Genomic DNA, 16,236 nt, shown 5'->3' with positions numbered 1-16,236 from the left:
ATTTGCCAAATAGGTATTTTAACATGGACAGAGAGAACAGGCCTTGAAGACTGTCAATGTTGCCCGTTTCCTAAATATCCTCACCTGATCACCAGGCTTGCCACCCTCTCCAGGGGCACCAGAAGGTCCAGGCAGACCCTAAGGAAAGGAAAGAGAGATTAAAGATTGAACCATGAGTATCCCATGCCCTGTTGTAGCCCATGGGTCACCTGTCTGTAGTAACACTAATGATTTAGGTACAGCAGGCCCACATTTGTTGTTGCAGCCTCAGGTGCAAACTCACTCACCTGGAAGCCAGAAGGTCCAGCCTGACCCTGTTCTCCTCTCTCTCCAACTGGGCCCTAGGATGGAGATCAGATCACACAGATCAAGATCACACCAGACCTTTTCTTGTGTCTTTGTGTATCGATGGAGCTATCACACACATCGCACGTGATGCAAATAAACACGTCACATATGCCATATGTGAGGGTGTGAGGGCTACTTACAGCAGGGCCAGGAGGACCAGCAGCTCCAGTCTCTCCCTCTTTTCCAGACAAACCCTACAGAGGAAGAGGTGGAGGTCAGTTATATTAATCACAACATGATCAACTGACCAACAGGTTGGATTTGAACTAAAGCCTGATGGAGTAACTACTTACTCTCAGACCGGGGTTACCGATGAGTCCTTTCTCTCCAGGCTTTCCGGGCTCTCCCTGTTTGTGGAAAGAATACATAAATATTAGGAAATATAAAGCTGTTGATATGAGCGGTTGTTTAGTTTCATTTGTGTGTTTCAACAGCCATAACAAAGATTCACTTTGGAAAATATTGTCGATATCAATGTCAATATCAACCAAGTACACCATAAACTATTGTAGAACTAATATTCACTGATGTTTCATAAAGGCTCGTTCACACCAAGAACGATAACGATAACGATAACTATAAACAAATATCGCTCTCGTTAATATGAATGACAACGTTCACACCTAAACTATAACGATAACGACATGAAGAACGATATCGTTGTTGATCACTTTCAGAGCGATTTTGAGAACGATAAAAAGCTAACAGCCAATCAGAACCCATAATATTCTAGCCATCACATTCATTAACATGAGGAGAGACACTTCTTATCGTTGGCCAGTGTGGACGCTTTTATCGTTATCGTTATAGTTATAGTTATCGTTATCGTTCTTGGTGTGAACGAGCCTTAAGACACTCACATTGGCTCCCTTGGGGCCGGGGAATCCCATCACTCCTGGCTGTCCACGGGCTCCCTGAGGACCAGGGGGGCCGGGGCGTCCATCTTCTCCAGCAGATCCCTATGGGGTCAGAGACCAGAGAGATTCAGCACAGGCTTAATGGTCAACGATCCAAGGCACACCCCAGACAAAGATATCCTGAGCTCAAAGGCTCTAAACAGAGACTCGACACAGAAATAACAGACACACAGATTCCCAGCTGAGGACTGAGGCTCAAAACGGAAAGACCAATTTAGGATGTAGCATAGTGATACCGTAAGGTCCCGAATTGAAACAAGTAATAGGCCCGAATTTAAGGACGTTTCAGAATGCCATACAGCTACAGACAATAAGTGGCAGACAGAGGGAGATGTCCCTTATGCTCCCAGAGACTGATTCCGAGCATAAGTTGCCAATTCATATGATGATGCTTCTTTCAACAGAATGGTTTGACTTCTATATCATTAAGTTATCCAATAGGTTAAACATGTAGCCTTATCAAAACTTAAGGCTTATGTTGATCAGCAACAGACAACGAGTGGTAGACAGAGTGTGATGTCACTTATAAGCTGGCCTACCAGAGATTGTTTTGACTCGCATCGTTGCAAATTTCATATGATGATGCATCATTCTACAACATAGTTTGTCCCATATATATATACATAGATATATAGATATGTACAGTATATATGTCTATGGTTTGTCCTCTCTATCATGAAGTTATTCAACAGGCTTAACAATAAACATATAGGCTTAACTCAAAACAGCTGTTGGGCTAATGTCATTTTGATCTCTTGCTGTCACATGCAGCCATGCCTAAATTCTGCTCACTGGCACTGCACATTTATTATAGGCTAATGTATTATAATATAATATTCAATATTCATAATTGATTTCTTAGCTGGAATGATGTTTTTCCCTATCATCCTATTTTAGAAGCAGGCATGCCTGCGGGCATGTAACTGTGCTACAGGTTTTCTACAGGAATAGCACCTTTAAATGGGCACTGATTTAGAATACTAAAGGGAGGGTGGATCATGCGGTCACGTTTGTAAAGTCTTAAAATTATTCAGTAAGAGAGGGGAAGAACGTGGTAAGCGGGTCCACATACAGGGCAAGATGGCCACTGGGGCCCTGGCTCAGTTCCAACCCACCTCCAACTCACTTCCTGTCACTCTCAACTACTTTAACCACAAAGAAAATACTTTAAAAATGATTTCAGTCAAAACATGGTAAAGACCCCGAGGAAGACTCAGTAGAGTCTAAACGTGTAGGCGCTTTTTATCCAATGAAATAAAGGATTTTTAATTTGTTTTTCACTCAATTGGTGTGCCTCGGACTTCTGACTGCCTTTCAAAAACATTTTAGCAGCAAGCAACTTATACAGGACAGTCGCAGTTGCTTAAATTCTAGTTTTGTCCATTTCCGAAGAGCAAGAGCTTTATTTATTGACCCAACGCAGCACTCTCCTTCTCTCTCTCTACATGGTAAAGACCCTGTTAAACTCACAACAGGGCCACTGGGCCCGAGCTTCAATTCCAACCCATCTCCCACTCACTTCCTGTCACTCTCGACTACTTTCACCACAAAGAAAATACTTTATAAAGTATTTCAGTCAAAACATGGTAAAGACCCTGTTATACTCACGCCGGGGCCAACTTTGCCTTGGGGACCAGCATCTCCAGGGCGACCAGTAAGACCCTGTAAATGAAACACAGAACTGATTAATGTGAGGCAGATATAATACCTGATTTACCTCTATGACTTTTGAGACTTCAATTTGTAATTCAAGATGTATTACACCACTGTCTACAAAAATCCAACTTGGTGACTTACTCTGGCACCTGGAAGACCAGGCTCTCCAGCACGGCCGGGATCACCAGTGCCTCCCTTGGGCCCACCCAGACCAGGAACACCACGGTCTCCGGGGGCGCCCTGCACATGACCAACAGGGAAGAGTTGAGTGAGAGGATGCACGGCGGCCATGTTGAATTGTGAGGTGAATTGTGGTGAATTGTGTCATTCGTGATGCAGGGAATCCGTGTCAAATCTCAGTTGCACCTCTCTCATTTTGACTGTTTCTAATGAGCGGAGCATATTATGCTGCACATCCACAGTGTTAAACGGCCTATGGATGGACTATTCAACCAAATTCATTGTTCTGACAAACTGTTTTGATTTCTGTGTTGATGAGTTCTGTGATGGCATCAGTATGTGTGGGAGATGCTCCGAAGTATGCTAGTTTATAGACACTTGGGCACATATTGGCATCATACTGTATACAGTAGGTAGGCATATGTCAGTTATGTTCTATCATATGTATGTTCTATTAATATTGGACTGAAAATGGATTTGGTCCATGATTTACTTGTCATGACTATATTTAAGCAAATGTTATTCTGACTACATGGAAATGAGGGTATTTGATCATCTGAAAGGTACTTGTTTCACAATGGGTTTGTTTACTGTGCATACAAAATATAAACAGAAATGGGTTAGAATCAATCTGGTGACCATTTAATGTTCACTTACCTTAGCACCAGCAAGACCATCTTGTCCAGGGAATCCACGGTTGCCAGGGGCTCCCTTTCAACAGAAGAGGCAAGATTAATTGAATTGAACAGCCACATGAACCATCACCACATTGCACTCTACCTTAGCAGTTGGAAATGCCTGTTCAATCAACAACACTACCGAATCTATGGACACTTTAGTCATGAATGATTTGATTGGCAACAGGATTTACCATTAACCAAAATCTGAAATGGCTTGTCATACAGCCAACAGAAGTAATTCTGGGAGACACCCAGCAGGCTAGCGGCAACCAAAATCTGAAATGGCTTGTCATACAGCCAACAGAAGTAAATCTGGGAAACACCCAGCAGACTAGCCAGCACGCTAACCCAAACAAACCTGGAAATCAGACCACACAACAGGCTACACTGAGGTAAACACCGCACTGAACTATTCCGTCCGAGACCCTTTGTACTGTACAGCATGTCAGTGAACTCACTCTCTCCCCGGGAGGTCCAAGTGGTCCAGCAGCGCCGGGCTCTCCTCTCGCTCCTCTCTTGCCCTCCTCTCCAGCGGGTCCGGGTGCTCCCAGGGGTCCAGCAACACCCTGCACAGCAACAGAGAAGCGTATGGAGGATGTTGAATGAGGATCATGCAGTGTTATTAACTGATGCCATTTTCACTCCAAATCAACGGAGGTGTTTTTTTGTGTCAGAGAAAGTCTTGTTACTCACGCGCTCTCCTTTGGGTCCTGCCTCTCCCTTGAATCCTGGGATACCGGGATCACCCTGTGGAGGAACAGCGTCAATGAGCATGGTGAAGCATCAAGCATGGCTATGACTATAGCAATACTTATGTTAACAACACATTGACAGGGATGCGTGAAGCAGCGAGACCAGGAGAGTTGGTGGTACGTACAGACTGTCCCTTGGGTCCAAGAGGTCCAGTGGCTCCCTGGGGTCCGGGAGGTCCGCGGGGTCCAGGGAAACCTGGGGCGCCAGCAATACCGGGGCCACCCTGTGAGCAGAAACAGAGACATTTAATTGGTAAGTGTCACAGGCAGTGGGATCATGTATGCTTTTTTCATCTCAATGCTTCACCACAGTGGGGAAGTCTGAGGCTAAGTCTGTCTGTTTAACAGCAGAAAACGAATAATAGTCTATTTGGCAATATGGGAGAAAGAGATACCCTGTGACAAGAGTACTCACAGCAGATCCTTTAGATCCAGGGATACCATCAGTTCCAGGGTTACCCTAAATGAATCAAAGCAGAGGAAACAGCGTCAACAAACTTCATCACATTAAACACAATAATCAACATGATGCTTCACAATACACCAGACAAGCTCCATAAACAGTATTAAACAGATGATTCTGAAAGACAAACACGGACTCCGCATCTGCATGCAGTATTATGTAATTCCGGTAATTCCGGTAATTTTCCAGTAAGTTGATGGTTTCACTTACGCCTGCACCGGCAGGTCCAGGAGATCCAGGGGTACCAGCCTCTCCACGGGGTCCCTGAGCTCCCTCAGCTCCGCGCACACCAGTGGGACCAGCTTCACCCTGAGGAGGGGACACAACACCGCACAGGGCTCAGAGACAAAGCACCAAACAAAACAGAAACGCCTTACAGTACAAGAGGAACGGCATTTTGGGATGTACAGTAGCATAGCGTTAGCCAAACGTTCGTGTGATGTATGATATGTGCTCATAAGTGTTCATCTGCTTCTCACCTTGGAACCTGGAGATCCTGGGAAACCGGGTGCACCAGCAGGGCCAACTGGGCCCTTCAGAGAGAGAGAGAGAAAGAGAGAGAGAGAGAGAGAGATAGATAGAGAGAGAGTGGACAGTCAGTGTTGCACTCAGACAACAATCAGTAACTCTTCACTTTATACCAAACTATAATCTAACATAAGAGGTTTATCCTTGTCATTTTACAAGTGTGAACAGTTGAGCAGGTTGTACTCACATTGGGGCCAGCAGGACCAGGCAGACCATCATTACCACGAGCACCCTGCAGGAAACAGAAAGCTTGGTCAGTCACTATGGACCCATCTGCACCTAACAGACTGGGCTCATCTGCATCAGCATGGCTGATTCCAGTGCATGTTTAGTAAATACCGAATATCTTGCGATGTATATTATATATGTGTATAAGTATATATTTCTAAGGGAAAGGTGTGTGTTTGTTTGCGACTCACAGCGGCACCAGCAGCTCCAGGACGTCCTCTCTCGCCGGGCAGACCACGGGGACCCTGAGAGTGGACAGAGCAAAGGAGGAGAGACAGACCATTAGCACATCACAAGCGAGCCGTTAAGACATCAAAGGCAAGTGATTCAGATATTCAAAGGGTTTTGCTTTGATGTGAAGTCTCCGCTGCTCAGGATGTGAGGGGAACGGATGCGTCGTGTTACTCACCATGGGTCCAGGGGCGCCATTCTCACCAGGAGCACCACCCTCGCCCTGATCAGAGGAAAAAGATGGGAGGGAAGCCACCATGTCAGACAGGATGTTACAACTCAAGTTATTCCAGTGGACTATGGATGTGATTGTGTGTGTGTGTGTGTGTGTGTGTGTGTGTGAGATGTGTGTGCTATACCTTAGCTCCAGCAGCACCGCCCTCTCCCTTAGCTCCATCCACACCTGGGTGTCCCTACAAACACAAACACACACAGGCGTTCAGTCACTCAAGCCACAGGCCAATGCTAGTGTACAGAATCCAGTCCCAGATATCCATTCTCTTACTCTGTGTCCCTTGATTCCTGGAAGTCCGGGAGTTCCTGGGAATCCACGAGCTCCCTGTCAATGGAAGCAAAAGGGAAGTGGATTAGGACATGTCCTCTTAGTGTAGAGATGGAAATCACTTCATCGCCTCTGTGAAATATCTGTTTGTTGTTAATTGTTTATATATTACCTGTGGGCCTGGGGGTCCGCGCTCACCAGCTTTGCCAGGCTTACCAGCTTCTCCCTAAAGTGAGACAGATAGGTAGAGAGAGAGAGAATGTGGTCAGTATGCCAATATAGTCTAACACCATCAGCTAGAGTACAGCAGGTACATGGACACAGTGAAGTATTAGCACCATCTAGTGGGTGAGACAGCACAGAGTGCAGATGAGCTACTGTAGGACGCAAAATCAATGATTTTGATTATGGATGGAAACTACCAAGAGAGGAATAACTACACAGAGTGACAGAATTACTAAATGTTTAATCCCCGTCATGGGCTTTAGGTGTAAAATGGATGCATGTGGGTGAGGAGACATGAACTGTTGAGAGGAGTTTTATCAATGTAGCTCAAATTAAATATCGACTTGAAATCATGGAATTGATTTGGAACAACTTTACAATTATGAAGGTGAAATGTGCATTCAAGATAATGCTAAATGAAATGTCCCTAGGTTTCTGAATAAAAACAAAAGGGTAATATTCACCAAACATATACAAAATGGGGGTCCTAATTCGTGCATGAACTAAAGCTATTGTGGGGTGTGCAGGAACACTGAGTTGATGCACTGATGTTTGTGCTTAGAATCTTGCTCAGGGTATTACATCTTAATTGTTTGCCTTGTCATCAGATAAGCTTTATTTAGACCTGAGAGTATACAATGTGCTCTAATTAAAATTCCAGACCACTGACTCAGCAGGATTTTGCATGAGTGCGTAATGGAGAAAAGCAGATAAGATCCGCGAAGAGATGGTCAGGAAAATACTTACATCACTTCCTGGTTTCCCTGAGGGTCCAGATGGGCCACGAGGTCCCAAAGCTCCCTACAACAGAGAGGGTGTGCATCATAAACAAACAAACAAACAAACAAACAAATGAATGAATGAATAAATAAAAATGTCACCTGTCATTGCTATCTAAATGTATATGGAAATGTAATGACCATCAGTGAACCAGGACATTGCATGTAAGCAGCCAGCTATGACACAACTGTGTATAGAAGAGAGGTGTGCTAGGGGCTAATGCTACGGTGCAGTGTACCTCTTTTTAGGTTCGCTTTACTTTCGCTTTGTTTAAACAATAACATAGCATAACGTCTGTATGAATAGGGTTACTCAGTAGTTTAACTAACCTCATAGGGACAAATAACCCCAAAAAGGTAAGTATATCTCATTGCCTTTCTCATCTAATCTAACAGCATCATTTTTTCCTAATGTGCAAGTCTGAGGATAAGCCTTGTTACATGAGACAACAGCAGTGGAAGAGATGACGCCTTCTCACAGTATAAATAAACAATATTACTCATATCTACCTCGGTCTAAACTAAAATGTTTCAGATTCACCTTCTATTCTATGCTTGAATAACGACATCATTATCATAAAGTTGTCACTAGATAGATGCAGGTCAGTGTAAAAGTGGCTAATTTAAAGATGTGGCATACATTTGGTGTTGATACTGTATAATAATAAACTTACAACAGTTATGTGGCATGTATAGTATTGTATACAGTATCTTCTAGAAAGCACTATTTAAAATGGGATGAGGAGATGCAAAGAAATGTGAGGAGATGGCAACTAGCTACTCCTTTGGCGTGATAGTACTTAAATATGCAATAATATTAAAATAATACCTTATAGTATACATTAATATTCAATTTTAACAAGGATGATGAAGGTTGATTCATTCAGCGAGCCAATGTTTGGGCAATTAAGTGATTCCAATTCCAATGTTTCCTTTAGAAGATTCTGGAATGTGCAATTCTGTGGATGTCACACCGTATTGCTCTATATGCTTTACTTGAAGCTGTTGACCAAACCGATTTGAAAAGGTGGCTCTTTGGACAAAACGACAGGATTGGACAGGAATAGGGATTTTGAGAGACTATCTCTTGGCTTTATGTGATGGTAGGACATAAGGAGAAGAATGTAAAAGTAGGGTGTTACAACAAGAACAGATGAGACTACATATTATATGTATAGTAGTGCTGTAGTTTTTCAACTATATCTCCATCAGATATATCAACAATACAATGAAAAGACTTGCAGAGGAAGACCATCAGTTTTTAAACAGATTTCTCAATGGAAATGATAATTGAGCAAATACCCCTTAAAGTTTCAAACATTTTATGGTAGAACATAACGCAGTCCAGAAGTTAATTAAGAACATCTATGTGCCTAAGACAAAGTGAAATCTGCAACAGAGGCCCCTAGTGAACCGTTGGTGTTGTAGATTGTGTGTGTCAGGTGCTGGTGTGTGGTGGGATGAATGAAACACTTACAGCAGGTCCGGGTTCTCCAGTCTCACCAGGGGCGCCTTGGAAACCTTGAGGTCCCTGAAATACAATAAATAGCAACCACCCCAGATTTAGACCTATTTGGACTAATCTATGTTTAGCTGGTCAATGCTGCAGTCTACTGAATAATTCATAATGGAGGGTATTGTACAGTGAGTGGCAATGAATCATTTGTGCTTCTTATATATATATATATATATATATGGATATGTGTGTGTGTGTGTGTGTGTGTGTGTGTGTGTGTGTGTGTGTGTGTGTGTGTGTGTTTGCATTACTTACAGGAGCTCCGCTGGGTCCAGGGGGGCCACGAGGTCCCATGGGGCCCTAAGAGAGGCACAGAAATGAAATATATAGTAAACCATTTTTAATTGTTCATTTATAAAGCATATTTCGATTTCAGTGAGGACTATGTATGTCTCCAATAAACAACAACGCTGAACTTACATGTCCTACTCAAACTTAGCTACTGTGTACCTGCAATATGTTCCATATATTTGTTTTCCTCAATTCAACATGTTACACTGAGCTGAGATAAACTGAGGCAAACTTGCCCTATTTCCTCTCGACCACTAGGTGGAGCTCAGGATCAGTATCCACAGTGAACTTGTACCAATAGCATGTCACAGTGTGTCCATGGGTATGTGTAGTGTGTGTGTGTGTTTGTGTGAGAGAGTCAGCCTCTCACCATTGGTCCCTGCATCACACCCATCTGAGCACCTCCGGCCTTCTCATCAAAGCCACCAGCCATCTGAGCAGCAAAGTTCTGAGGGGGGGAAATGGAACACACAGACACACACATTTTAACTCCAGGGCCAAACTCCAGTGATGAGCTGATGGTGGGGGCACAGGGAGTGTGGGAGAAGGATGCAGGAGGAGGTCAAAGGTCACACGTACTCCACCAAGTCCGGCAGGTCCTGGGGGGCCAGCGGCTCCTGGGTTTCCGGGAATGCCGGGTTCACCGTCTCTGCCTCTGGGTCCGATGTTTCCCTGGAGAACAGAGGGGTGATGGGAGGAGAGGAGAGAGGAGGTTAAGAGGATAATCCCTCACATGATCACGCACAGCAAGATTCTCAAGAATCAGGGCACCCATTAATCCACTTAACCTTCCAAAACCTTCAGAGGGACTTCAAAATCCCGCACTAATGAGGGCATTCTGAAGCTAAATGTAGGAGTTAAATGTTGTACCACGGTGCTATTGTGTCTACTTCATTGTCAATCAGTCTAGCATGTCTGGTGTAGCCCCCTTCGCTAATGTGTAACAGTTGACTGGATTACAGGTGGCCATCTTATTTTTTACCAGTTATCCCCACCTTGGTTCTTGCCATTCTTATCCAAACAAATATTTGTGTGCTGCCCAAAAGCAGGATATATGCATTTAGTTTTCTTAGTCACCCAAATAACGTCCATGTACTGCAGTAGTGTTCCCCGCATGTGGAAACCTTTTGCGGTTCTGTAGGTTAGTCGTTCATAGGACACAGAACAGGGCCACGTTTCCCAGATTCGTTAAGAAACTCTTACGTGCTAAGAACTTCTTAGGAGCGTTCTTAGAGCGCTCCTAAGAAGTTCTTAGCACTTAAGAGCTTCTTAACAAATCTGGGAAACCCAGCCCAGGTCATTAACTATGAAGTCTTCCTTACCTTGTCGCCCTTCAGGCCTCTCTCACCACGGGTTCCTTGCTCTCCTGGGGGGCCCTGAAGAAACACGCACACAAGCATGAGCAATAGAACCCAAAACGACTGACAAACCACACTGTGAACCAAAACTTTTACAACACACACATACAGTACACACACAAACACAAACACTCACCATAGGGCCTGCTGGTCCTCTTGGTCCTACAACCTTAAAGTGAAAGAACAAAGGATATTGATTAATACATGCCCTGCATAAGTTAGCGCTTACTGCTATTAATAAGAACTATCAGAGGGACATCTGGAGTTGAAAATGTGGATAATGTGGGGGACATATAAGAATCTGCCTTGGATGTAGAGCAGGCCACTATGATCACATCAGGAGTAGAAGAGGCCCTTCAATATAATTCATATAAGGTCCTTTCTCCTGTCCAATACCTATTTCACACCCGCCTATTCCCTTAGTAGAATGGACCTGTCCTGATATCTACAAAAAACCTAAACTAAACTAAACACTCACTCAACAGGACCTCAACCATCACCTTTGCAAGTCTACAGTACAGAGAGGGCTGGGTAAAGGACTAGAGTTGCTTGACTTACATCAGTAATGTCTCCTGGCTCACCCTTCTGGCCCTGAGAAGAGAAGATAAACAAAACATCAAAGGGTGACTATTTCATAGAGCTTGGGTATCATGCAGGTCAGCCATTTTATAAAGCTCAGCTCATGCAGGTTAGCCATTTCCTGGATTTAGAATATCAGAGGCAACAGTGAACCTCCAATAAAAAAAGTAGATGATTCATGTCATTCGTATACAAACTGTGAGTTATAACAATGTTGTGTGGTATTTTAAAATATAATATCAAAGTCAAAGATGGATTATACTTTGTCTGGGCACTTCAATGAGACTTAAATGTATCCCGGGAGAGTAACACAACCAGAAATGGCAATCTACACTGAGGTTGTACTAATGCCAGCCTCCTTTAGTGATCATGAAATGTATCTAAAAGCAAAGCAACACCAGAAGTCAGAGTACTTTATGTATATAAAATATGTGTGGTGATTCTGTCCTTTGGTCTTTATGCAGATGACTGTGTGTTTATCTGTGCATGCTAATGCTTGCTGTTGCATTCATGGTCTTGTGTATAACTACAATATCACTTATGTGTAACTAATTACAATAACATTATAGTTCAAGTGACAACAGTCAATGTGTGCCTACAGATCAGTTATAAATGTGGCAATGTTCATGATAGAAGCCTATTCATAGAGAGAAATCTAATGTTACTTGCCATAGGTTATAGAGCTAATGTTGAAAAAAATAAGGCTAAATTGAATTTCTAAAAAATTATATCTTAAAAAAAGAACACATTTAACCTTTATTGTAACCTGTCTGTGACCTATTGTGACTAAAGGTGCCGCAGCCAGGCAGAAATGTTTGTGTGAATATTCAGGGAATGTGTATGATGTGCTCTTTAGCGCATCCTATGGGCCATTTTGAGTACTGCATCTGTATTTGTGAAACCACTGGCACTCAGTAACACTGAATCAATGGCTTTTTGTAAAGAAATGCTTCACCTTTAAAACACCCACTTCCTTTATGGATAAAGTGATTTGGTGTAGCTTTTCTTTACAAGGGAAACAAGATGTTGTATTCATAAGTTGAGCTCAGTCAGTCCCAACTTGAACATATCTTTCTTTTTTTACGGCTGGAAATAGCCTTAACTGGTGTTGCTATTTGCCACTTGTCATTCTGATTCTTGAAATTATACAAACTCCAAAATATATGTAGGCCTATGCTTCAACCAGAACATCTAGGTGAGTCTTATAAGGATCTGTACTTACCCTCGCACCAATCGCCTCTGGAGTTTCAGAAGAAGATATGCAAAAAGAGAGAGAGAGAGAGAGAAGATGCCAGGTTAACACTGGCCAAGCTGGTGGAAATTCACCAACAGCATAGCTATATACAAACACATGCTTACAAATATCAACTGCTACTCATGCAATAGTGAGGTGAACTAGCCCCTTATAACAAATGAGTAATACTACGTCTGTAACCAATGCAATAGAGCTCAGTGAGTTTAGAGGGAGGTGGGAGTGGTAGCATTTATCGCTAAAGGACAACCATAGAATGGTATAACGGTATAATGGTATAAAATGGTATGTTTTTTTCCCGCATTATTGTATGTTTCAATAGTAAAATAACTTGAAAAGAATGGTTAAACATTCATGCACTGAGACCTTTATGTTTAATGATGGCTTGCTATTTAGCATTAAGGTTGTCTTATAAATTGTTAAAAAAGAGGGATTTTGAGAACACTTCAAAGTTTTTGTTTTCATCAATGACACTTGAGCTACTGATGTTATTCTAAAACAGGTTCAGTCCAGCAGTGGAACTATTGTCTGTCAGTGGCATGACTGGCCATAACATGACATTTAAGGATTCATACGTATAGAATGCATCGTAATGCATGTGTTCCCACAATGCTCAATCATCCTCATCAGGCATTGTATGATGTTGTTATAATGCCCTTAATTACAGCTTCTAATTAAGTCATTGCTCATCATTGCCATGTAGTGAATGCAAGATTCAGAGAGCAATATGGGAGGGGGGGGGGCAGGCTGAGGATGCTGGGCACCATTCCTGTAGACAAGCTTAGAGATGCAACAGAAAACTTAGAAGTGTTACTCCTGTCCACTTACTCCGGCCATGTTTATTCTGAGCTCAGACCACAGCACACACCCAAACAAACACACACAACACACATACGCAAACACACACACGCACGCACACACACACGCACACACACACGCACAACACACATACGCAAACACATACACACACACCCACACACACCTGTGACGCAGGTGAGAGGGAACCCAGAGGAAACATGGAGGGGGGGAGGCAGACAGAAAGCAGAGAGGAGGGGAGGGGAAGGGGGGAGAAAGCACGGCACGGCATAGCAGTGTAATTTATTTAGAAGAGTAAATAAATTAGGACCGGTGGGGGTGCTGTGCTCAGCCGGGCACACGGGGCAGCACTCTCCGACGGGAATGATGGGGTTGGCACAGTCGCGCAGCTCGTCGCAGATGATCTCATCGCACAGCACGGCGCCCGTGTCACACACGCAGATGCGACACGGCTCCGGCTTCCACACATCCTTATCACTGTAGTGGCGGCCATCTTGGATGCACCCACCCAGGTCATCCTCTACAGGCCGGCGAACAGGAGGAAGCCGAGGGGAGAGGGGGGGGTATGAGAGGATGGAGTGAGGAAGGAGGGAGGAGAAGGGAGAGAGAGAAAAGGGAGAAAGATGGAGGGAGTTTTAAGGGCTTATGAGGGCAGCAGTAGGAAATCAGCAGGTGAGATACTTGCCAGGCCGTGCACAGCACATTTACATTGATACCCCGCCGTATCAATGAGGATGTGCTTTGATACACACAAATGTATGTGCACTTTCGTCTCATTTTGTGTTATTCTTTTTTTAATATGCTCACATTGACTCAACATGAATACACTTCTTTGAGACAACATGACTCAGCATTGATGAAATGCTCATGCTCAGAAGGCTCCTGCCTAAACATCAGAAACACATACACACGCAAACACACATACTCATGCACTAAATAAAAAGCACACACGCATACACACAATGCCAAGCAATGCAGGTCAGATTGATTATTCAATCCATGACATCAACATGCGCATTAAGAGTGTGATGTTTGAACCAGGTCCAAAATCTGCGGGTTTGTCACTCTGATATTCTCCAACATTTACTCTTTACACCACAGACCACAATAAATTGATACTGTTACTACATGAATAATTAACCATTTTCACACTCTACCCAGCGATTCAATACTCAAATCCCCTCAGTGTTGAGCAAAATTGGGCTACTTTTTCCATAGGCCTACCAGGTATGAATAGTGCAAGTGTGTAAGTATGTATTTAAATTCTCTGTGGAGGCTGCACCTGAGCATCCCACTGCTCCACCGCTAGGCTATACAGGGGCCGCATAGTTTACATTGAGGTGCAAGTTTTGGGTTACTGTGCGCTGGTTGGCCATCTAAACAGTGTGGGGATTAATGGGCTCCACAGCGCCGCCCCTCTTTAGGGCTATTCATGCCCCCTCCACTACCCTCCGCCCTGCTCCTGGCTGACCTGGCAGCCCCAAACACATGAATGGCTCTTTCTCAGACGCCACAGGGGCATAATTGACAGGCGGGTGCCTTAAGCAAATATGGACCCCATCAGGTTCTCATAGAGCTGCCAGAGCCAGAATAAACACACACACGGTGTGGCATGAAGAAAGGACGGCTTTCAACTGCCTCGGCCCCAGGGTCCCACCAGCGATTTGGTTTCCTTTCAGAGTTTGTGTAAATGTGCTATTTAGAGATAAAAATGTCTAACCTTGAGGATAAGACAAATGTTTTCCTGAAAAACTGAACCAATGGACATGAAATTATGATCTCCAGAAAACAACTTAAATTATGCTCATGTACTTTGGCACTGATGTGCACCCATGGAGATACGTGTTCTAAAATTAGAAATAAAGTACATGAGATGAGATGAGTAATAGTTTTGATAATTAGTTTGTGACTATCTCAAATACCCTCTTACTCCCAAAACAGACATACACCTCTCTCTGTCTCCCTGTCTCTCTCTCTCTCTCTCTAGCTCTTTCTCACAAACACGCACACACACATGCATGCACACACACACACACACACACACACACACACACACACACACACCCACACCGACACACACACCGACACACATACACACACACACACACGCGCACACACACACACACACACACAGTTTCTTTGTGCACTTCAGCATCTCCACCTGATGCCCTTTGAGCCTGCCAGGCTGCAGGTCAAATGGTCTACACCAACACAGATAGCGTGAAAATACCTTAATCCACACTTCAAAGCAACAAACAAACTCCGTCCTTGTATGTTTCATTCAACATGTTCCACAAGCCACACATTTCAGCACCCTTAATGTGGATCATTTGTGGTGGCCTACCAGGAGGGACCACTAATGCCTTGGCCAGTTTGGATCTTGTCAAAACTCTTGGATGGATAACAAGAACACAACATGCTACAACTACGACATGTAGCCTAATGTACGCATCCTTTCTGCTATTCTTCGTGGTGTAGGGATGTATCATCACCCCTCATCCACAGATTTGAAGTCAACCTTTCACTTGGCTTTGTATGCAGCTCCAGTCGTTATGCGTCTTCATCTAAGGCAATGTCACTGATACGAGCCAAAGCACTGTTACTACTACCAAAGACTGCTCCACCGTACGGGGCGCTTTCAGCACGTTTATAAAGTCCCATTAGCCCAGAAATGTATCAGTCAATAAAGGTGCAGGTTTGTTCTTTACTCTTTACTGCCTAAACGACACAAACTAAAGGAAGAAAGGCGATTGTCTAACACGCGAAAGACCTGCATCAAGAGCAGACCAGTTAGCTACAGATTCACCTGTTGAGGAAAACATTTTTAAAGTTGCGACTTACGGTCATCCTCCTGTTGGCATCTTACGATGGATAGTAATACAACTTGGGTTGCTACAAGTAGCAGAACAGTCCGTGAATCCACAAAGCTGAACAT

At 43.7% G+C, this 16,236-nt stretch overlaps 1 protein-coding gene across 1 annotated transcript in view; it reads right to left on the bottom strand.

The window, feature by feature from the left end:
• col2a1a (collagen, type II, alpha 1a) overlaps window positions 1-16,236 on the bottom strand; it is a 28,433-nt gene extending 12,197 nt beyond the window's left edge. The window contains exons 1-31 of the mRNA XM_062531470.1: window positions 16,143-16,236; window positions 13,612-13,821; window positions 12,456-12,472; window positions 11,213-11,245; window positions 10,791-10,823; window positions 10,619-10,672; window positions 9,876-9,968; window positions 9,667-9,744; window positions 9,261-9,305; window positions 8,967-9,020; window positions 7,458-7,511; window positions 6,658-6,711; window positions 6,489-6,542; window positions 6,343-6,396; window positions 6,162-6,206; window positions 5,944-5,997; window positions 5,712-5,756; window positions 5,476-5,529; window positions 5,207-5,305; window positions 4,949-4,993; window positions 4,659-4,757; window positions 4,475-4,528; window positions 4,240-4,347; window positions 3,759-3,812; window positions 3,063-3,161; window positions 2,874-2,927; window positions 1,209-1,307; window positions 642-695; window positions 489-542; window positions 288-341; window positions 85-138 (exon numbers count right to left, since the gene is read on the bottom strand). Coding sequence (XP_062387454.1) covers window positions 85-138; window positions 288-341; window positions 489-542; window positions 642-695; window positions 1,209-1,307; window positions 2,874-2,927; window positions 3,063-3,161; window positions 3,759-3,812; window positions 4,240-4,347; window positions 4,475-4,528; window positions 4,659-4,757; window positions 4,949-4,993; window positions 5,207-5,305; window positions 5,476-5,529; window positions 5,712-5,756; window positions 5,944-5,997; window positions 6,162-6,206; window positions 6,343-6,396; window positions 6,489-6,542; window positions 6,658-6,711; window positions 7,458-7,511; window positions 8,967-9,020; window positions 9,261-9,305; window positions 9,667-9,744; window positions 9,876-9,968; window positions 10,619-10,672; window positions 10,791-10,823; window positions 11,213-11,245; window positions 12,456-12,472; window positions 13,612-13,821; window positions 16,143-16,236 — 2,052 coding nt within the window. The remainder of the gene's footprint in view (window positions 1-84; window positions 139-287; window positions 342-488; window positions 543-641; window positions 696-1,208; window positions 1,308-2,873; window positions 2,928-3,062; window positions 3,162-3,758; window positions 3,813-4,239; window positions 4,348-4,474; window positions 4,529-4,658; window positions 4,758-4,948; window positions 4,994-5,206; window positions 5,306-5,475; window positions 5,530-5,711; window positions 5,757-5,943; window positions 5,998-6,161; window positions 6,207-6,342; window positions 6,397-6,488; window positions 6,543-6,657; window positions 6,712-7,457; window positions 7,512-8,966; window positions 9,021-9,260; window positions 9,306-9,666; window positions 9,745-9,875; window positions 9,969-10,618; window positions 10,673-10,790; window positions 10,824-11,212; window positions 11,246-12,455; window positions 12,473-13,611; window positions 13,822-16,142) is intronic.

The sequence above is a fragment of the Sardina pilchardus genome, chromosome 3, assembly GCF_963854185.1.
Source record: "Sardina pilchardus chromosome 3, fSarPil1.1, whole genome shotgun sequence".
In the NCBI taxonomy this organism is placed as follows: Eukaryota; Metazoa; Chordata; class Actinopteri; order Clupeiformes; family Clupeidae; genus Sardina; species Sardina pilchardus.
The sequence above is the reverse complement of the archived record's forward strand: the minus strand, read 5'-3'. Positions and strand labels throughout refer to the sequence as shown.